At 43.0% G+C, this 22,031-nt stretch overlaps 1 protein-coding gene across 7 annotated transcripts in view; it reads right to left on the bottom strand.

Moving 5' to 3' along the window:
• Slc19a3 (solute carrier family 19 member 3) overlaps positions 1–22,031 on the bottom strand; it is a 41,103-nt gene that overhangs the window by 7,118 nt on the left and 11,954 nt on the right. For 2 of the 7 annotated variants that reach the window (XM_070015486.1, XM_070015496.1), the window contains exons 4-6: positions 19,774–19,966; positions 17,793–17,934; positions 13,522–17,026 (exon numbers count right to left, since the gene is read on the bottom strand). In XM_070015486.1, the coding sequence (XP_069871587.1) occupies positions 16,853–17,026; positions 17,793–17,934; positions 19,774–19,966 (509 nt within the window). In that variant the 3' untranslated portion in view covers positions 13,522–16,852. The other 5 variants (XM_070015512.1, XM_070015541.1, XM_070015531.1 and 2 more) reach the window with 4 other exon arrangements.

Here is a 22,031-nt window from a genome sequence, read left to right as displayed (position 1 = left end):
TTTCTTACCTAACTAATGATTAATTGAGATTAACTGAAATCACTGCAGAAAGTAATTATTTATTTATTTATTTATGACCATGGGGGGGGGGTGAACTCAGGACTTGGGCGCTGTCCCTGAATCTTTTGCTCAAGGCAAGAGTTTTACCACTTTGAGCTACTGCTCCATTGCCAACAGCTCCACTTTCTTGTGATTGATTGATAGTAAGAGGCTCATGAACTTTTCTGTCCCAGCTGGATTTGAACTGTGGTCCTCAGATCTTAGTTTCCTGAGTAGCTAGGCTTATAGGGATGAGCCACCAGTACCCAGCTAGAAGAATTTTTGTCTGCAGGAATGGTGTGAGTGTGTGTGTGTGTGTGTGTGTGTGTGTGTGTGTGTGTGTGTGTGTGTGTGTGTGTGTGTGTGATGGAAAATGACTATATTGTGGCCCAGGTAAATCATCAGATCTTTTAGGGATTTCTCATGAGGCCTAAGTCGGACAGATGGTGGAAAGGGAACATTGGTAGACTACACAGGAAAGAGACAACACATAGAAATGCTAGGCAAACGTCTGCTTCGGACCCTCCTTCTTGGCTTTTTTTTGTTTAACATTTTGCTATTGATGAAGTGGCAACTTATTGTATTGAACTGTGATAAATAAAATAGTCTGTGGGGGGTGTGTGTAAAAATGTATAAAGCAGATTTTACTTGCTTATTCCTAAATATCAAGTAGAAAGTGAAAGCTAGTTTAAACTAAGTAATATAAATTAATTGTCAAACCATCTTGGTAACTTCGTGTTTTCTGTTGCTTGCTTTCTTTCTTCTTTTTAAATTCTGCAGTGCTGGAGATTGGACATTGGAACCCTAAGCCTCACACATGCCAGGCAGGTGCTTTACCACTGAGCAACATCCCCAGCCTTGATTTTGTTTTCCGGAAGAATGTGGTGACTTCTCCACAAGATCTAGGTTTAGAGTAAATCAAAATAAAGGACTTAGAAGTTGTTTTCTGAGCTGTCTTAGCATCACCTTCCTACCAGGGCCTATGCCCCCCACGAATAGTACTAATACTGAAAAGTGAGGACTTTTTGTTCCGAGTGAAGGGCCTGAAGGCTGGCTACCTGAAAGAAAACAAAAGGCACTCTTTAGAAAGGCCATCAACAGCCAGGCGCCAGTGGCTCACGCCTGTAATCCTAGCAACTCAGGAGGCTGAGATCTGAGGATTGTGGTTCAAAGCCAGCCCTAACAGCAAAGTCCAGGAGACTCTTTATCTCAAATGAACCATCAGAAAACTGGACGTGGTGCTGTGGCTCAAGTGGTAGAGCACTAGCCTTGAGGTGAAGAGCTGAGGGACAGCGCCCAGGCCCAGAGTTCAGGCCCCATGACCGGCCAAAAAAAGAAAAAGAAAAAGAAAGAAAGGCCATCAACAGCCCTAGGACAAATGTCACCCACTCCAGTCCTGGACCACTTCCTTCCGGAAGGCTCCTGACCCTCCCCCGCTCTCTCCCCCCTTCCTTGTGTCACAGCTTTGCTGACCTCATTCCGCCTCTGTCAGGGTGTTACATCATGGCGGCTAATGGCGTGGTCTCCAGTCAAGCAATCAGGTCCCAAACTTTTCCTGCTGCTCACAAGCATGTGACCTTTGGCAGGTTCGAGGCTCTTTTTTGTACCTCAGATCCCCCATCTGTAAAGTGGGCAGGATGCTATGTTGAGGGTATTATATATGTTGACACAGGTAAGAACACTGCCTGACAATTCTCTTGTGGAGAAGGAGGTGCAGTACCGCCAGTTTTGAAGGCACTGGTGTGTTGTTCTGCATATCTTCCTGTTAACCTGAGAGATCACTGAAAGCCAGGGTCTAGCACAGTGTCTGACCCAGTAAAGCCGCCTTGTGGCGTGGATGAAGTATCTCTCCCTGTTTTGAAGTCATGAGAGTCTGCAGCTTCAGATTTTTGTTTTCCATTGCTCTACGTTTCTAGTTGCGAATAATCTATTTTGACCCTGTTCAGCCTCCTTCACGCTTCTCATTATGACTTCAGTTTTAAGTTGCGAAGAACTCTGCTTCTACCCTAAATTTGACAGTCAGTTTATAAACAAAAGAGAGTATATAAATCAAAATGGGTGGATTGGAAGGAAAGAATCAGAGACTCCGTCGTAACCACAATTGAAGATTCATGGAAAGAGTGGCAAATCCTCTCCAATAGGTAATTTCCAGAACTCTGGGGAGGAAGGGTATCAAGTCTGCCCCCTGCTGGCATTTTCATTTACTGTCAAAGTGTGTCTTTTCTTTATCTGTCAGTGTGATCTGCTGACACCCACAACCTCTGTATTAAAGGGCTTTCTCTGGAACCTCAGAGAGGCCAAATGACTATGAAAGAAGAACTCTGAAAACACCGAGTACAATAGGCTTTGATTATGTGGTCTGAGATTAAATGAAGCATAAAACTGGACATGAAAGATTCAAACAATCTTTTCTCAGTGCTTTTAAAATCAAATTCCAAACTATTTTCCCCTCTATTTATACTTAAAAAAACTGTGGGGAAACTTCAAACCTGGAATTTTAAATCCCAGGTCATTCCAGGAGCTTATTTTTTAAGTACTTCAACCTGGTAGCAGTTTTTAGTCAAATTTTAACCTGCTGCTTCAAAGGTCACTGGAAAAATCAATTAAAATGTTACCAAACAAATGCTCTGATTTGCTCCCAATTATGTGAAGTATAAATTCATAGCCTTTGAGAGGAAGTTTGGGCAATGAAAGCAATGAGTTGCTGGTCCTGAGGTGTAGGTCTTCACCAGCTTTCATTGAGGCCCCTTGTCCTGGCGCAGAATGAGAAGACTTCCCTAGTGGATGGGTATCTCATGAGCATCTCAGCTACTACTGGATGTGAGCCATCTGATTCTTTTTCTGTTGTGCTTAATCTCAGTTGCTGGGCCTTCTCCAAATCCCTTAACATTTCTGAGTCCACTGGTTAAGAGAAGATAAACATTCTTCCCTTCATTGTCAGAGGAGTACGTGAGCTCAACAGGACAGAGGGCCCAGCATACGTGAAACGTTGGCTCTTTGAGAATCTGGTTTAGATTCAGTCAGCCAATAAATTGCTGATGAACAATAAAAGCTCACAATGTCAGACAGACCCTGCTAATTTGGAAGGCTGACTATCTGCACAAAATGTAAAGTCAGTTACAAGGTTATAAGAATAGGAGCCATAAACAAAGGAGGAGGCTGCAATGCTTGGTAAGAAATGTATGCATTATCCTGCCCATGTAATTGTAGCCCCTCTGTACAGTATGTTCTCAAATAAAATAAAATTTAAAAAAAAAAGAATAGGAGCGATTGAGTTTAATTTTGGTTGTTAAAAAAAAGCACTTCAGCTGGGCGCTGGTGGCTTGCATCTATCTAGCTACTCAGAGAAGCACAGTTCAAAGCCAGCCCAGGCAGGAAAATCTGTGAGACTTATCTCCAATTACACACACACACACACACACACACACACACACACACACACACACACACACACACACACACACACACACACACACACACACACACACACACACACACACACAAAACAGAAGTAGAACTGTGGCTCCAAGCAGTAGAATGCTAGCCCTGAGCACAAAGCAGCTCAGGGACCCTGAGTTCAAGCCCCATGACTGACAAAAAATGAAAAAATAAAAGACATACTCTATTAAGGAATTAAATTATCTGAAAGTACTTTATTACTGCTAACTTCCATAAGAAAAGTCATAAATCATCCTTGTGTTACCATGAATCAAATCTTTAAAATTCTCTACTAAGGGAACATGTGGTCTAAATTTAGTGGTGTTCTGATCAGAATACATTCTGTGCCCAAGCTTACTTCTCCACTCCCTTTTTACTCATTTACTTAGATTCTTCTCTATTGTAGTCTAATTTGTCTACATTTACTGGATATACTTTTAAAGCCATTGAAAGGAAATGATCTCTTTATTCCAACTTGTCATGATGACTCAGTATTAAAAATATTTTTATCCAGATCACTTAAATCAGCATTCCAGGCAACATTTCTCATCTGCACATTTTCCTATACTTTCTTACTGGCAGTTTTGGTTAATGTGTACTGACCACAAGGCCTCATCATTTTTTAATAGTGATGAGGCAGATTTTCTTGTTTCAAGAGCCGTAGTCTTATCATTCTCTTGCTACTTGAATGTCATGAACTAGGTCCAGGACGGTTCATTTCAATGGCATCTTTCTTTATCACCTAGGAAATAACAGGAGCAGATAATTGTTTGATAGATTTGGTGCTGGAAAGCTGGCACTGCTGTATTAATAGTAAAGTATTGAAATGGCTTTGGATTGTGCAATCGGCAGAGGCTTGAAGTACTTTGAAGTGCTTGATTGAGAAAAAGCCTAGATAATCTTAGGAGGTTGTTGGTAGAAATACAGACATCAAAGACCATTCTGGAAGGATTTGGGAGTGAGGAAAGCTATAGAGAAAGCTTCTATTGTCTGAGAGAATATGCATATCCTAGTGTACTGAACCTTGCTAGAACTTTGGACATTAGAGGTGTTTGCAGCGCAGTCTCCAGGGAGAGAGAAAATCATGTCATTGGACACAAGACAAGTTGATCTTTGTTGTGAAGTTAGCAGAGAACTACCTGTTCTGTTGTTGGGAGGAAAACACAATTTGTAAGTGATGATGATCTTGAGGATTTAGCTGAAGAGATTTCAAATATAGTGTGGAAGATGAAACTCGATTTCTTTGCTGCTCAGAGTAAAATGTGAGAAGAAAGAGATAAATTGAAGAAAGAACTCCCAAACAAGAAGGAACTTGCTCCTGATGATTGGAAAGGTTTTTCTGCCTGTCTTGGTAGTGTACTCCTGAAATAGCTACAAGTATGGCTTACCTAATGACGTGTGTGACATGTAGATATAGCGGATAATCGCAGCAGAAACTAGGAATTGAGCTGCAGGTGCTCAGGAAGGATGAATGGAAGACTTTATGGAGTCATGGCATGGACGCCAGTGGAGGCTGAGAAGGTTTTTGAGACACAAATAGGAACATTGCCAGACTAGAAGAGACAGAACAAAGTTAAGGAAGAATAACTTAAATGCCAGCACTTTTGATGCAGAAGTCTGGAACAAGACCTTTTTTGAGTGGGGTGGCTGCCCAAACAGGCCCAAAGGAAAGAGCACCATGACTCAGAAGATTGTCCTCCAACCTTGAGATCACATGGACTTTTCCTTCTAGGTTTCTGACTTGTTTAGGATTTATGATCCCTGCTCCCCCTGCCTTATTTCCTTCCAAATTACCTCCTTTGGAATACAAATGTCTATCCTATATCTGGATCCTGTATTTTGCAAGCAGATAAGTGTTTTTCTATTTCACAAGTTAATACACGGAGGGGAATTTTACCTCATGATGAATCATAGTCTCACTGGCAACCATTATATGAGGAGATTTGGGCTTCCCGGTCATATTTTGAACTCAGATTTGGACGTATGGTTGATGCTGGGATAGTTAACTATCCCAGGATGGGGGTAAATGTGTCTTTTACATGTTTTGTATTGGTTGCTTTTATTTTTGTGAGGAGCAGAAATCAGGAGGATCATGCCTCAAAGCCAGACCCAGGGAAAAAGTTAGCGAGACCCCATCTTAACAAAAAGTGTGGTGATCCTCCCTTGTAATTCCAGTTTGGAGGGAGGCTCATGGTCCTGGACTAGCACGAGCATCAACTACTCCTCCCCTCCTCATCACTGTAGCATAGTTTGGTCAAAGTAAAGACAGGCTACAAACACCATCCTGTACCACTTATAAAAAGGAAAAAAAGGAAGGAGGAAAGGAGAGGTAAGGAAAAGGGCATGCCAGTCAGTTTTCTGTTACTACACAGTTTCCAAGACTGATTTTTTGCTTGGTGCTTGCTGAGGCAATGCAGTGTGGTAGAAGGTAATAGCAGAATGAAACTGCTTATATCATGAGTGGGAAGTGAAAGAGAGGAGGAGGAGGAGGAAGAGGAAGAAGGGGCGGGAGTACCACAATCTCCTTCAAGAGTATACCCCCAGTGACCCAAGACCTCCGATTAGTACCACAAGGTGAGGGACCAAGCCTTCAACTCATGGGCCTTTGGGTGTCCTTCAAGATCCACGCTTCGTAGCAGCAAGTTTCTTCTAGAACTTTCTTTGGTTATTTACGGCAGTGATATAAATTGTATCCTGGGGGTATTATTTGAATAGAGAGCGCTCATTTTGAGTCTGAAAGTGTATCATAAAACGAAGACTGATGAGCAAATGTGAAGCGTAGATATTCTTCTTTCTGTGAACTTCTCATGGTTTGAACAGGCTGGCCCCAAGGCCATCTTCCCCCCTTAATTGAAAACAACATGTCCTGTTCCCCTCTTCCCTCACCCCACCCAAGGACCCCCTCCCCCATCAGTGAATGAGAAGTTGAGTCGCATGCGATTTTATTCCATTCCTCCATTGCTATTTCAGTGGGAATTTTGGGGTGGGGGCCAAGAATTCTTTCTATCAAGTTCTCAGTTGGTACTCCAGCCCAACTGAGAGGGTCAGGCCCTCACCGTGAGAACACCTGCTTAGTAGATAGTGGTAATCCTAGCAAACTCTTCCTTCGTGCTTCAAAGTCATTTGGTCATTGTCGCCTTTCCTTCCTTGCAGGTTACAGTGGGGATGGGATGCCCACAGCACACGGGGTGGACATGAAATGACTTCCCTCCAAATCCAGATCCTCATTTGCTTTCCAGCTCATCCAGCAGCCCCTGCCTCTGCCTTTGGCTTTCTCTGTTTTATTTATGGCTGTTCCACATAGAAGTGCGCAGGTAAGAAAGGTTCTGTTGAAAAATCTATTCTGTCTCCTGTCTCTTTATTTTAAAATCATCTATCTGTCAGCTGGAGGGCCGGGGATGTTAGGTTGTCTAGTTTTATTTTGGGTTATTTAGATACCTTTGCAGTTAAGAGATACATTTGCCTTCTGAGTCCAAGGTTTCTAAATGTACTTCCAATGACCTCAATTCTACTATAAATGGAAGCAGGTTTGGGAACACAGAGTTGTAGTTATACAGGCTCCTTGGCTGAGTTGTTCCTGAGAGCTTTGAGTTGGGATTTTCTGGGCTGGGAAGAACAATTATCTGGTCCCAATCCCTGGTTCCATATAGCATTAGAGACCTGCGGGGAAGTGACAGGCCCTGTCTCCTGACTGCAGCCTAGGATACTTTCCATGGGATAAAGACGCTGCCCACGGGGCTGCATGCCGTGATGACCCTCTCAGAGCCCGGCCTCTTCCCCCATCTGCTGGAACAGCGCTCCAGAGCCATTTCTTCCCGAGGGTGATGCACCAATGACCTCACTTTATCACAGACGACTTCCCAGGCCAACCTGTGAGAACCGTGCCTCCTCTGATTCTTTATTTCCTTCCCTTGCGGGGTTATCATCTGTGATAGCTGCTTGTTTGCTTTGTTTCTTCCCTCTAAAAGAGAACATCTGGAGAGAAGGGATTCCATGGTGGTACCTGCAATATAGCTAGTGCTTCTTAGATGCTCAATTAACTGGATAATTAGTGCTCTCAAAGCATATGATGTAAGACTGGTAATGGTGTAAGAGTTCTTCAGAATAATAAGTCAGTCAGAGCTAAACATGCCCATGTGTAAATCACATTAAATTCGTCCAAAGGCCAAGAGCTAGTGTCTTTTATGAATTCTTTTAATAGTACCAAGATAGCCTAAATATTATGTGAATTTATAGAAAAAATTACACATCGATACAAGATTTTCTGGGTTTTTAAAATGATGTAATGGTATGCTATTTTTATGTCTAGATAAATTCTAGAGAATGTGCTTTCTGGGTTCAGAATGTTTAAATTTATGCTCTATTAGGTAGTGGGTATTTACATTTATCCAGAGGCCTACCTGATAAGGAATTCTACACTAGGTTTGAGTGTAATTAAGAAAATTGCCTTGGAGAATATGGGCTCTATCTATCTATGTCTGTCTGTCTGTCTGTCTGCCTGCCTGTCTGTCTGCCTGTCTGTCTATTTATCTATCATCTATCTGTGTGTCTATTTATTCCAATCTATTTGTCTATCTGTGTGTCTGGCTGTCTCACGGAGCAGATAAGTCTGTAATCAGCCCATTGACCTGGAGCCATACAGCCCAAACTTAACCTGAGAGTAGGCAGAAGTTGCACCAGGTTGTTTCTGTGGAGAAAGGTAATGGTGGTGATGGTAATGTTGAGTTGCAATGGATGGCAAAGCATAAGACCCTTCAAAGAGGACTTTGAAGCTTCATAGCTGACCACAAGGCTCCCTCTGTTCTTGTTGAGAATCATGGGATTCCATCTTCTCTTATTGATGCTTCCCTGAGGTGATGGAGGTAGAGAAGGCAGGTGGTGTGTGTGTGTGTGTGTGTGTGTGTGTGTGTGTGTGTGTGTGTGTGTGTGTGATGGTCTTAGATGTGAAAGAAGGCCAGATTACAAATGAGAGATACTAAAGGATTGATGTGTTAAGTATTTGGCTTCTAGAATTCTTCGGCATAAGTCAATCCTGTCTGCAGTGAGAACTGTATAGTGTTTCTGCCACAAACGCTCACCTCCTCACTAGCAGCAGTGAACTAACCCAAGCTCTGGAATAACTCCACTGTGAAAGGAGGCTGGAGAGAGTGCTCACCATGGAATACCATATTCACCAGCAAAAGGCGGGACCTTGGGTGGAAGTCTGGCTTTCACTGGGAGAAGAACTTTGGGAAGGGGGACTGCCCACAGCACACCATCCTGGCCGCCACGCCCTCTGGCCTAGCACAGGTGGGCCCACATGAAGCTAGCCTTTTTGACGGGAGACCCATTCAATGTGCTGTCCTCTGCCCAGTGGTAAAGTAAATGCTGCTCCAGTTTATCACCAGGTTCTTCCTGAAACAGAGAAAGTGGCAAAGATCTCCAGAACTTGGGATACCTCAAGAAAGAGCAATGCTGAGAATGAGAAGAATTTGCCTGAGGTTATAAAGTGAGATCCACTGCTTTTTACTTCCGTATCACCGGAAGCTGGGAGGTGCTTTCTGTGGGAGGTTTCTGGGGTTTTCTAGATCTTTCTTACATAAATAACTGCCCGAAAGATTGTCTGCTAGGTCATCTATGAGCCTTACTGGACATAGTCCTTTCCTTCCTCTCTTCCTTCTTTCCATACTAATAAGTTTATATTAATTGTTGAGTCTACTGGGGTAAAATGGAGTCTCCCTTAGGCTGGAAGCAACAAGACACCAGGATCTAGCCTGCTATTACCTGCACATACATTCCCAGAACTTAGAACAGGCCTCAAAGTAGGATTTAACAAACATTTTTTAAGTTATCGGAAATTTTACTGAATCCCAATTGTTTCCCTTTAAAAGATGTATATCAGTAATTCTGTGAAGACGAAATGAAGTAGATATAAGGAACTTAGCCTGGCATCTGGTGTAGAGTTGTTGCTTAGCATGGTTTAGGGATGTATGTGTATGTGTGTATGTGCACACGCACATGTGCGCACACATGAGGACTGGGGCTTGAATCCAGGACCTGGGTGCTGTCTCTTGGTGTTTTTTGGTTTGTTTTGGCTCAAGGAAAGTGTTCTACCATTTGAGCCTCAGCTCTACTTCCTGATTTGTGGTGATCAACTGGAGAGAAGAGTCTACAAACCTTCTACTTCTAGATTGCTTTGATATGCAATCCTCAGATCTTACCCTCCTGAGTAGCTGTAAGTGTAGGTGTGAGACATCAGTGCTCAGTGATTTAGATTCTTTTTTTTTTTTTTTTTTTTTTTGAACTCTAGGCCTGTGCGTTGTCCCCGAGCTCTTCAGCTCAAGGCTAGCACTCTACCACTTGAGCCACAGCACCACTTCTGGTTTTCTGGTGGCTAATTGGAGATAAGAGTCTCACAGACTTTCCTGCCTGGGCTGGCTTTGAACCACAATCCTCAGCTCTCAGCCTAAGTATCTAGCATTACAGGGGTGAGCCACTGGCACCTGGCTTAGATTTTCCTTTTTTTTTTTTTTTTGTTAAACATTTTCTTTCCTTTTTTTCCTCCAATTTTATAACTACCAAATCTACAGATGACCATGGTGAGCAGTGGTCTGGAAAGGGGTTAAGGGTTTCTCCACACACTCCCAGACGTCTCAGAGCAACCTGGGGTACGTTTCTTCAGATCTTCACCCACTTTTACAAAGCAGATGTTGGTGGCAGGTAGAAATGACAGGAAAGCCATCTGCTTGGAACTGAGTCAGAACTTTCATCCTCAGAAAGCTGGACAAAACAGCTGGAGTCTAGGGTTGGTAAGAGAAGGGTGGAGGCCATCCGCCATCAGCAGGAGTCCTTCATGTGAAGTTCTGATCGGCTGCTGTAGGAGGAGCCCTTGGATGTCTGCTTTGGCCAGAAGAGCTGATCTTCAGCCTCAGTGATGAAGGCTGCTGGGTAACTTTAATCTCTAGTCCAGCCTCCCACATGCTCAGCTGTTAATGCTTCTCTACCCATCATCCACTGGTTGGGTGAAAGGGTAGTTTCTTTATCGGCCGGCATCATCCCTTGATTCTCTCTCATGCAGGCCACGTGTCAAGACTATATTAAATAGCATTAGCACCTCAGATTCACTCAGGAAATTGATGAAAAAATATAGTTAGCCAACTCCATGCTCATCTATATAGTTGCTGATTAGGTAGGTCAGCTTCAAAGTCCAAAGATCAACTCCTTTGACCAGCACTGGTATAACTGATGAACTGCTGGAGTAGATCTTTATTCTAATTTTCTGTAAAGTTTGCAAAGATTAAGCTTCTATTTATTGGACGACAAAGCAGAAACCAAGAGAGGGACAATGCCTAAGATCATATACTTGTGAATGCAGTTCTGTAAGGATGTAAAGCTTTTCCCCTCTGTCTCTCCCTTTCCCTCCCTCCCTCCCCCCCCCCCCCACTGTGTGTTAATAACTGCTGGGTTGCAATATAGTAGTCTCACTTCCTTCCTCTCACTTTTCCCCCCACAGTCTTGCTTACTTTATTCCTCTGTCCTCACTGACTACTCCCAACATTGAATCTAAATGGTGTTTGAGAAAGACCAACTCATAGTCCAATGAAATGAAACCTAGGAAATTGGTACTTAAAAAGCAGGGGGTGGGATAAAGAGAAAGGGGGTAATGAATAAGAAGAGGAAGAAAGGGAGAATGCAATAATTAATGTATATCCTACACAATTAAGAAAATTGAGGGGAGGGGTATGGGGCTGGGAGGGATGTGGGAGGATGATGACATTGGTCAAGATGCAGTGTTCATAAACTGATTTGTTGAATGGCAACTCCTTTGTACAACTGCTTAGAGATAATAAATGGTGTTTGATGAAGGTTGCTAAGGAAAATGATAAGCATCATTAAGTGATCACTTATTCACCTCCCCACCCCCCAAGTAATAATATTTATCAGTTCAGTAGATCTAAGGAGTTTCAGCCTTCCAAATGTTGATTAGGCCAACGTGATCTTGTGCTATTTGCTGCTAATGACACCTACTGGGCAAAGGTGGAATAGCCAGGCTTTTAGGTCTATTATACGGTTTTGCAGGATGGAGGTTCCTCAAAAAACGGATTTAAAACATTCATGTCTCATTTGTTATCACTCAGGGGAATAAGTGATTAAAATCAAACTAATAAAAAGTTGGTTACAACCTTAAACAAATACTTCACTGATTCAACGAACGGAATCAAAATTCAGATTACAAGAGGAGGGAGGCGCTCCCCTGTGGAGCGTGAAGCAGCGTCATGAGTAAGACTTTTCTCATCTCTTCCTCAGAGCCCAGGTTCTAGGCGCTGCTGGAATGACAGAGCTTGTTTCTCAGATTCTTTGCTTCACAGTAGCTCCTGACTGTACATCATTTTGATTAATCATCTCACTGTCTCCAATCTGGGGGACATAATAAGAATCAATGATGCTTTAATTATGGTCTCTCTTGGCTCTGTAACAGACTCATTGAGGAGTGGAAACTAGAATTCCATACCTATTCTTATTTTGCTATATATAAATGTAAATTTGGTCTCCCCTCTGGAGAGACCTAATTTTTTATTTTTTAAAATTATCATTAAGTAGTCATACAAAGGAGTCACCATTTAACAAAGCAGTTTATGAATACAATCCATCTTCACCAATGTCACCCCTTTCAATTCTCACCTAGGCCTCCCTTCCCCCCCCCCCCCCGCCTTAATTTTATCCTATTAAAAGAACTTGTTCATTCTTAATGCTTCTTTGCCTCTACCTGATAGGACATGAATAAGGCTGGTTGATGAAGCCTTATTTACATAGTTCATTACTTTACCTCTGGTTTCTGGAAAAGCCAATTAACATACAAATCCTCCAATCCCTGCAACAGCAGTCACTCCCACATACGGCGGTACCCTAGGCTGCCTCATTATCAAGCCTCACAAAGAGTTCTAGCTACGTGCAACAAGTTCAAGGCACCATATGCGTCGCGGGGGAGCCTGGGCATGCTGGTACTGGGCAGTAGAACCAACGTTTCTTTTCTGTGAAGCAGAGAACCTTAAGTATGAAAGAAATGATGAAAAAAAAACTGTGCAATCTATAATCGTACTTTGCTTGGATGAGCCAGTATTTATAGCCAATAATTATGTAAATGGTGGTGCAATGTACAATGTACAATCCTAGTGCACCTGTCAGAGCTTGTAATTCTAGATAGTTATTACCCAAATGTTGTTTGTTGCTTCTTTTAACTTTCTTTTGTGATACTGAACTCACCATTTGCTAGACAAATGCTCAACCACTTGAGCCATAATCCACAGTCACTTAAAAAAAAAAAACTTTAAATACTGCTCTATTGTCAAAGTGTGGAAATTTGTCAATGGTTATCAGAAAGGAATAAAATGTTACTACTGTAAGAACTAAAAAAACAGGAGAAGGTATAATGAGCTGTAAGAGGAAAGGGAAGGAGGGAGAGCAATTGGGAAGGTATCAACCCATGGTAGAAGATGGGAAGGGGAGAGGTAATGCCTCAGTGGTACAGAAATACACTTCAAAGGTTTAACAACAGTGATCCATGGAGGAATCCCAAAGGGTGCTATGCCTGTTTTTTGAGTTGTGATCTAGGCTAACCAATCTTTAAATATGGTAGCTGTAAGTCAACGGATGGCATTAAGATGGAAAGATCTAGATTAAAGAGTGGGGTGTATTTTCTAGAGATGGGGTATCTTCTAAGTGAAATTGGAGGATAAAACTGCCAGGTGCATGCGCAATGGTTGCCTCAAGAAAAGAATGAGGCTTAGCAGGAACCGACAGGAGAGAGGAGTTGTTTCCCCTTAGGCCTTCCTAGCTCCTTTGGTGATTTGGATGGAACACGTTAAAGAGTAGACAATGCTCATCAGAGTGCACACGGATCCATTTAACAAGATTATCTTCTAACTCGCTGAGAAGCCGGCAAGCAGAGTGAGTTGACATTTGGTGAAGCATCTTGTAGCACAGTTAGGTGGTTGGTCTTACCTTAGCTGGCCAGGAAAGCAAGAGGAGAAGAGATTTCACACACAACAGGTGTTTGCTAAGGAGGAAAGGTGTGAAGCAGGTGAGTGCTGGCCAGGACAGGGGCCATCTAGCATCAGCCACAATTCCAACATTCCTATCTGCAGGGCAGGCCAGACAGATAATGCCTGCCACAGGCCTCCAAGAACAGCCAGTGCCCCCTCCCGTGCCCTGTGGACTCAGAACACAGGAGAAGGAATGGGGGAACCAGGTCAGCTGATCAGAGCTTCACTGAGTTGTTTCCACACCCACTCCAGTGCCTCTTCCACAGAACCTAGACCTGGCGCACAGTCAAAAGTACATCAAGTGCTTCTTCAGCTACAACTTCCTCAAACCAAATCTACATAGCTTAGGGTAAGACAAGCACTAAATATCTAAAAAAGGCAGAGCTATGATCTACTTTTTTTTTCTTTCTATAAATACTGATTCTCTCCACTCCTTTCTGTTCTTCCTCTGTGAATTCTGTTTTAGATGGTCTTCTAGACTTGTTCTATGTATACACCTAAACACTTAAAACATTACTTCAAAGGGCATTCTCTTGAGCCCTAAAAATCCTCCATACCAGCTGGATACAGTGGCTCATGCCTGTATTCCCAGCTACTTGGGAGGCAGACAAAGATCATGGTTGAAGCCAGACAAAAAGTTAGTGAGATCCTATTTCAAAGAATAAGCCACATGATAGTTCGCAATTTTAATGGTCTGAGGTTGGTATGGGCAAAAGCATGAGCCCCTTATCTGATAAATACCTAAAACTACTGGGGGTGTGACTCAAGTGGTAGAAGGCCTGCCTGGTATGTGAAAAATCCTGAGTCAAAACCCCAGTACTGCCAAAAACAAACAACAAAACAAATGCCAGCACACCTCACAAAGCAAACCCACTGGCATGTTTTCATCTTCTTCCATCTAATTTCAGTGAGAATCAGGCCTCCAGCATATCCTGACAATCTGTGAGGCAGCGAGCTGACACATTTCTAGAGAACAATGGTTAATGGTAAGTCAGCATAGTTCTAATTTACACTTCTCTTTTGAGTAAATTTCAGCACCCTGTAGATGCCTGAGCCATTTTCTGTCTTTGAACTTTGCCCCTCAGTCTATTTTCTGTGATTATAATAAAAATATCTAAGACTGGAGTTTATTAGAAGTTTATTTGGTTTGCACGGTAGCCTCTGGAACAATAATTTTGCCTCTACCTTTCCAATTCTGGACTTCCGATTTTTTTTTCTGGTCTAATTGTATCCAGTACAAGTTGAATAATAATAATAAAATAATAGTGGCAAGCCAGGCCCCAGTGGCTCACTCCTGTAATCCTAGCTACTCAAGAGGCTGAGATCTGAGGGGTGGCAATTAAAAGCCAGCCTGGACAGGAAAGGCTGTGGGACTCTTATTTCCAATTAAACATCAGCAATCTGAAAGTGGCATTGTGGCTCAAAGTGGTAGAGTACTAGCCTTGAGTGAAAAAACTCAGGGACAAAGCCCAGGCCCTGAGTTTAAGCACCACAATCCCCCCTCACCAAAAAGAAGGCCACCCTTTCTTTGCTTTATTCAACTTCTTTACTGGTCCCTCCTCTCCTTGCGGAGTCCATAGCAAGGAGTGGATGTTGAACCCTGGCGTGGTACTCATACATCATGATTTTTCTTTTTTTCTTTTTTTTTGGGGGGGAATCTGGTTGTGGGGCCTGAACTCTGGGCCTGGGTGCTGTCCCTCAGCTTTTTTTTTCTGCTTATGTGGTGCTGAGGAATTGAACCCAGGGCCTCATGCATGCAAGGCAAGCACTCTACCACTGAGCCACCTTCCCAGCCCACATCATGATTTTTCTTGGCACACACTTATGATGGCAGGCTTTTTCTTGATACTGAATTTCTCTCATCATTCCTCTCATTATGAACTGGAATAGAGCTCACTGAGCATCAGCCCTGAGATAGTGCATAGTCCATCTGAAAACAGAGATCTCCGTGAATGGAAAACCAAATTATTCACATCCTGGGAAGGATACACAGACCATGACCTTTCATGTGTTCTACGTAGGATGGAGTGCACTTCAAATTACAGATTATTTCTGTAAATTTCTGACTGATAATTTTGGACTATGCTTGACCTAGGAAGCTGTAACTATGGTGATCGAAACTGCTGATAAGGTGAGATATTGGATTTGGGACAGATTTTCATTTTCAATCTGGGGAGTGAACCTTGGGATTGAAGTGTCTTGGAAATACAAATCTTGGATCCATATTACTTATGTCCCATGGTAGATGGTTCAATGTAACCCCCAACCTCCAGGTTTGCTGAGGTAATGTTCGGCAGAAGTCCATCAAAACCTTGAACTCTTTTTTTTTTTCAATTCAGTCATGGGGCTTGAACTCAGGGCCTGGGCACTGTCCCTCAGCTTCTTTTGCTCAAGACTAGCACCTGAGCCACAGTGCCACTTCCAGCTTTTTCTGTGTATGTGGTACTGAGGAATCAAACCCAGGGTTTCATGCACTAGGCAAGCACTCTACCACTAAGCCACATTCCTAGCCCAAACTATGAACTCTTTAAGAGCTTGCCTAACATGCATGTGGCCTTGGATTTAATCTCCAACACCAAAAAAAAAAAAACAACAACCCCAAAACTGGATTTAATCATGTGTTTTTTCATAAACACCGTTAAACATTCTGGAAATACCTTCTACAGTGTTGTTTGTTTGTTTGTCTTTTAAGATATCAGACAGACACAGCGTTCCAATGCCTCTCTGGGGCGACGGAGGGGAGAAGCCCACGGCCTCTCTCAGTCCACCGGGTGTGAATGACAGACACACAGGAGCACCTGGAACCATTCCTGAGGTAGAGTTTCAGCACCACGGCACAGGATGAAAAGCTTTCCCCCAAAACGCGATCAGATGATCAAATCATAGCTTGGCATCTAACAGTGCAATTAGGATGAAAGGGACCCCAGGAAATGGGGCCAAAGCTTGCCATCCTCTCAGGGAACTGTGAGCTGCAGTGGGAACACACCCACCACAAGAGTAAGAGGGGTGGCACTCGTGATAAAGCCTATATAGATCCTAGAACATCCTCTGTTCACTAGTAGAGAACAGAACTGCAGCATGGCAGGAGTTGGCTTGTTCTTCTAAGTGATCAGAACTAGAATTTTCCAGCTAGCCGTTGTTTGTGGGGGTCCCCACGTGGGTTGTTTAAATGAGATGGGCCCTAGTGACTCCGCTGGTGGGTACACAGCCATCAGGTTGAGGGCAGATGTTTGGTTGTGGCTTTGCGAAGGTCATTGGAAACGACTTGCAGAGTGAGCAGGTCACGCTGTCCGTCTCAGGTCTTGCCCTCACATCCCATGACTCCGCAAAGCACTGTGCTTGACGGGACTGGGTCAGAGCTTCGTGGACAAGTTGTGACTGGACTCCTTTGAGTGCAGCTCAGTGGGGCTCTGAGCTGTGGCCGGGCTTTGGGCTTCCTTTTGCCGTCTGGCGGTGTAGAGAACGTACATGCTCCTCATCAGGAAAACACCAGCGATGACGGCAAAATAACTCCCGTAAACTAAAAACTGGACACAAACAAATCATTACCCTCATCACCTCAGTCTCTGGGAATGTATAATCAATCAGGTTGGAGGGCTTGGATTACAGGTTAACTGAGACTCAGGATTTTAATGACCCAGAGGGCATTTAGATTGCGCAAGTCTCTTCTGAAGAGCAGGTGAACAATTCAAGGATAGAGAGCCATGGCTTTGTAGCACACTGCCTAGATTCAAGGCCTAGCAGCGGTAAGAAATTCAACCCTACTAAAGCCCACTAATGTCTGGGTGTTTGTGTTTGGAGGCTGGTACGATGATACAATACATTTTTGTTGTTGTTGGTCCTGGGGCCTGAACTCTGGGCCTGGGTGATTTGTCTCAGCTCTTCAGCTCAAGGCTAGCGCTCTACCACTTGAGCCACAACACCACTTCTGGTTTTCTGGTGGTTTATTGGAGATAAGAGTCTTACAGACTTTCCTGCCCAGGCTGGCTTTGAACCACGATGCTCAGATCTCAGCCTCCTGAGTAGTTAGGATTATAGGTGTGAGCTACCGGTACCCGGCATACAATGCATTTTAGACACTAAGATGATTACTAACCCACAACTTTGCAGATCAATGTTGACCCAGCTGTCACAACTGCTCAAAACCTACTTCAGGTTCATATTATTAAGGAATTGCATATTTTAAATGTTGCTTTAGTGGAGGAACTCAGGCAATGTAAAAATAGTGTTTGTTATTTTAGGAGAAATCCTGGATTCCACCTCCCCCACTCGACAGTCACTCTGGGGGCTTACCTGAGTGCCGACAGGCAGATTGAGCCCTCTCTGGTCAACTACAATCACAGTCATGATGGTCTGAATCACCAAGGCGAGAAAGGTGTTTATTCCAAACACCAGGGCATAGCGTTCCACACTGAGGTTGATGGCAATCTGAAATCTATCGTGAAATGTTGAGTAAACATTTAACCATAATGTACAGGAGATGCTTGTCTTTAAAGGGCAGACACAGCTGTGCGTTGGTGGCTCACGCCTGTAACCCCAGCTACTCAGGAGGCTGAGACCTGAGGATCACCCTTCAAAGCCAACCTGAGTTCAAGCTCTGAGTTCAAGCCCCAGGAACAGTGCACACTGCTTGTCTAATTCTCCTTCAGCAGAGACAATAAGACAAAGCAAAGCAAAACCAAGACTGTAAAGACTGAGTTAGCCAGGCCCTGGTGGCTCACACCTATAATCTTAATGATTCAGGCTAAATAGCTTCTTTGGTTAGATCTGAGGATAGAGGTTTGTAGCCAGCTTGGGAAGAAAAGTCTGGGAGACTGTTAACTCCAATCACCCACCAAAAAGCTGGAAGTAGAGGTGTGGCTCAAGTGGTAGAGTGCCAGCCTTGAGCTGAGTGAGAGTATGAGTGAGGCCTTGAGTTCAAGCCCCAGGTAACACACACACACACACACAGAAGCCAGACATGTGATCTCAGAACTATTCACACACACACACACACACACATATACACACACACACACATACATACACACACACACACACACACACACACACACACACACACACACACACACACACACACACACACACACACACACACACACACACACACACACACACACACACACACACACACACACACACACACTGAAGCCAGGCATGTGATCTCAGAACTTGGGTAATAGAAGCAGGATAATTTCAAGTTCATAGCCTGAATTATACAGCAAAACCTTCTCTCTCAAAAAAAAAAAAAAACCTCAAAACAAAACAAACAAACTTCATAGCCTGAATTATACAGCAAAACCTTTTCTCAGAAAAAAGTAACACAAACAAACCTCCAACAACCAATTGACCAGCCAAATGCCAAACAAAACTTAACAAAGCTTATCTCCTTCTTCTTTCATGCAACTTGCAATTTAAATTTTTAGTTTTTAATCTGTTTAGTTAAGAAAGTCCAATTCATCTTCGGCTACATTTACTTCAATCAATGCTTTTTAGTAACACTTTTCTTCCCCCCCCCCCATAGTCTTTTATTTGAATCAACCAGTTGTATGCGGGCTTTCATCCTGCCATGTCCATGTATATCCCAAATCCCCTGATCAGACCTCCACCATTCTCCCTCACGTCCCCTCTTACTTGTAATAATTTCTAAAAGTGATCCCTGAAAAAGATGCATATGTGGCAGAAAATCCTGAGTCCTGGAGATCTTCCTTAAAAAATGATTAAAACTCATTCAATTCTATGCCCAAGAACAATACAGCTTATCTTTATCCTTTTTAGTATTGTCCAGCTTTTTGTAATTTTCTTGAAAAGATAGTTGTTCACAGAAGAGTATGTGCTTAGTTATTTACACAACTACATGAAATTAAGGCTGGAGTCTAAACCTAATATTCAAAATTAAATCATATCACACCCTGTTGTGGAAAACTGTTGCCAGTAACAATTCAAAACCTAAAAACACATGATTGCTTTTAGTTTATATCTCCCCCAGACTTTCTTCCCTGATGGCTGAATCTTTAATGATATTCAACAAGGGCAAATGGTTAAATGAAAAGACTGCTTCATGGCATTTAATTCAAAATAAATAGTTCCCATTTAATATTGCTTGGGCTGGGTCTGATAGCATACACCTCTAATCCCAGCACTTGTCAAACTGAGGCAGTAGATCCTCTAGTTCAAGACCAGCCTGAGCTACATAGAGAAACCTTGTCTCAGAAACACCATACAAAAGTCTTCCTGTTGCTCTGAGAGGGAAAAAATGATGGCTAATACTTACACAGCAATGGTTATAAGAAGCATGTAGCTGGACTTGAATACCAAATAGCCCGCATAGCACAGCCAGATGCTGAGTGTGTAATGCATGAGAAACAGAGCGCCTGCGTTGACAACTGAGAAGGTGGCCAGAGCCAGCTCTCCCAGGAGGTCCCAGTTGACGTCCAGGTACCCCACTGCGAAGGCAGCCACGGAACCTGAGGACAAAACCCAAAGGAGCACCAGACATCAGGTCTCAGGCTGGGCATGGTAGTCCACTCCTGTAATCCTAGCTACTGCAGGAGGCTGAGATCTGGAAGACCATAGTTCAAGGCCAGTTCCAGGCAAGAGTGAGATCCTGTCTGCAAACAGAACTAAAGCAAAAGAGGATGAGCGTGTGGTTCAAGTGGTAGAGAGCATACCTAGCAACCATAGAGCCCTGAGTTCAAGTCCCAGGATTCTCTTGCTACACCAAACCAAAATCAAAATCTGTTCAGGCAATTCTAAGGGAAAAATATATTGCTTTCACAAAAAACAGTGTGTTCTACTTAAGGGACAATCTATCCTTTTTCCTTCCAGATTTTCTTCCTTTTTAGTTCCCTATCTTTTTCAGTTACTTACTTGTCACACTTTTTGGCCAGCCAGGACCCTAAATGCAGCAGTGTGGGAACAACAATACCATGACACCTCCACGTATGCACGAACAGGATGAGAAGGATGAATTAAATGCCCAACACCGCTCTCTCTCATTACCCCTTTAGCAGAGTTTACCGGAAGCTCTTCAGTGGTTGCATGAAGTAGCCAGGCTTAGTCTTTACTTTTAACTTCCACTTTAGAATCGTCGAGATCTGAACTACTTTCCCCTTCCCACACTCCACTCCTCCCTCCCTTCCTCCCTCCCTTCCTTCTCTTCTCTTCTTTTCCTTTTCTTTCTGTTTAAAGACAGGGTCTTGTTATATTCCTAGCTTGGCCTTGAACTCCAGGATGAAGTTACCAACCTCCCCACAAGTTGGAACTACAGGTGTGTATCATCGCACCCAGAGAAGCTAATTTTCTTGAGGCGTGGGGCAAAAAGATCTATATTGATTGACAAAATTTAAGAGGCTGAATGATACTAGTTAATGTTAGTAATTATGATCTTTTTTTAAAATGAAAGTTGTTCAGTTACTTACTTGTATTGACAATGGGTCTATTAACTTTTCTCCATGTTTTCAGGAAAGGGCTGGGTTTACAAAGGACCCTTTCTGTGCCCCCCAAATTTGGAATGTCAGAGCATCACTGCAACGAAGCAATTCTGGCACAATCTTTGTTTTCAGAAGTTAACCTGAGGCCAATGCCCCCGCCCCCCACCCCAAAAGGAGACAAGAACACCACAGAAGCCACGTCTCCTGAAACTTTGTATGTGGGTGTGGAACGATCTCACTTCCTAAAATTAAAAAAAAAAAATTCTTCAAAGTTTCATGTGACGTGTAAGTTTCCATTTACTAGAATGTAAATATTTAGTGTAGAATGGGCTTCAAAGGCACATTTCTCTTCTATTACACCTCTGCTCTCACCCCTCGGGGAGCTCTTCATAAGAAAGCCACTATTGTGCAGCCTAGGGTTGATGAGGTCAGTCAGAGCTTGATCACTACTAAGACACACCAGATAGCTATGCACCTGAGGCTCATTTCTATAATCCTAGCAACTCAGGAGGCTGACATGCAGAAGATTGTGGTTCAAAGCCAGCCAGGGCAAAAACAATTACTAAGTCCACAAGACTCCATTTCCAAAATAACCAGCAAAAAATCAAAGAGGTTAAGTGGTGGTGTACAAGCTGAGCAAGTGTGAGAATTAATTAAAAGGCTACCACAAAAGACCCTATAAGGTGAGATTTTTGGATGTCTTCAGGTATTTCCTAAAACAATAAAACCTCCTTACGAACTCTGAAAGAACAGGGCACATGGTCAATAACTGTCTTAATGAGGAAAGAGAATCTGAGAGTTCCACTAGAACTTAGTTGTTTAGTTCTAAGCCCTGAGCTCTTGAATAACTCATAAATATAGAAATATAATACATTAAATAAAAGATCTTGTGCTCTGAGGCATTCTATTTTTCTAGTGCCCTCCATTTTTTTTCTTTTTGCTGTTTTTGATGGCACTAGTGTTTGAACTAAGGATTTCAAACTTGCTGGGCTGGCACTCTTAACACTTGAGCCACACCTCTGACCTAGTTTGTTTTTGCCAACTATTTGGAGATGGAGTATAGTGAACTTTTCTACCTTCGTTGGACTCAATTTTGTGA

Source organism: Dipodomys merriami, unplaced genomic scaffold (assembly GCF_024711535.1).
Source record: "Dipodomys merriami isolate MVZ:Mamm:240054 unplaced genomic scaffold, mDipMer1.0.p SCAF_1, whole genome shotgun sequence".
NCBI lineage: Eukaryota > Metazoa > Chordata > Mammalia > Rodentia > Heteromyidae > Dipodomys > Dipodomys merriami.
Note: the sequence above shows the minus strand (reverse complement) of the source record. Positions and strands in the feature narration are given on the sequence as shown.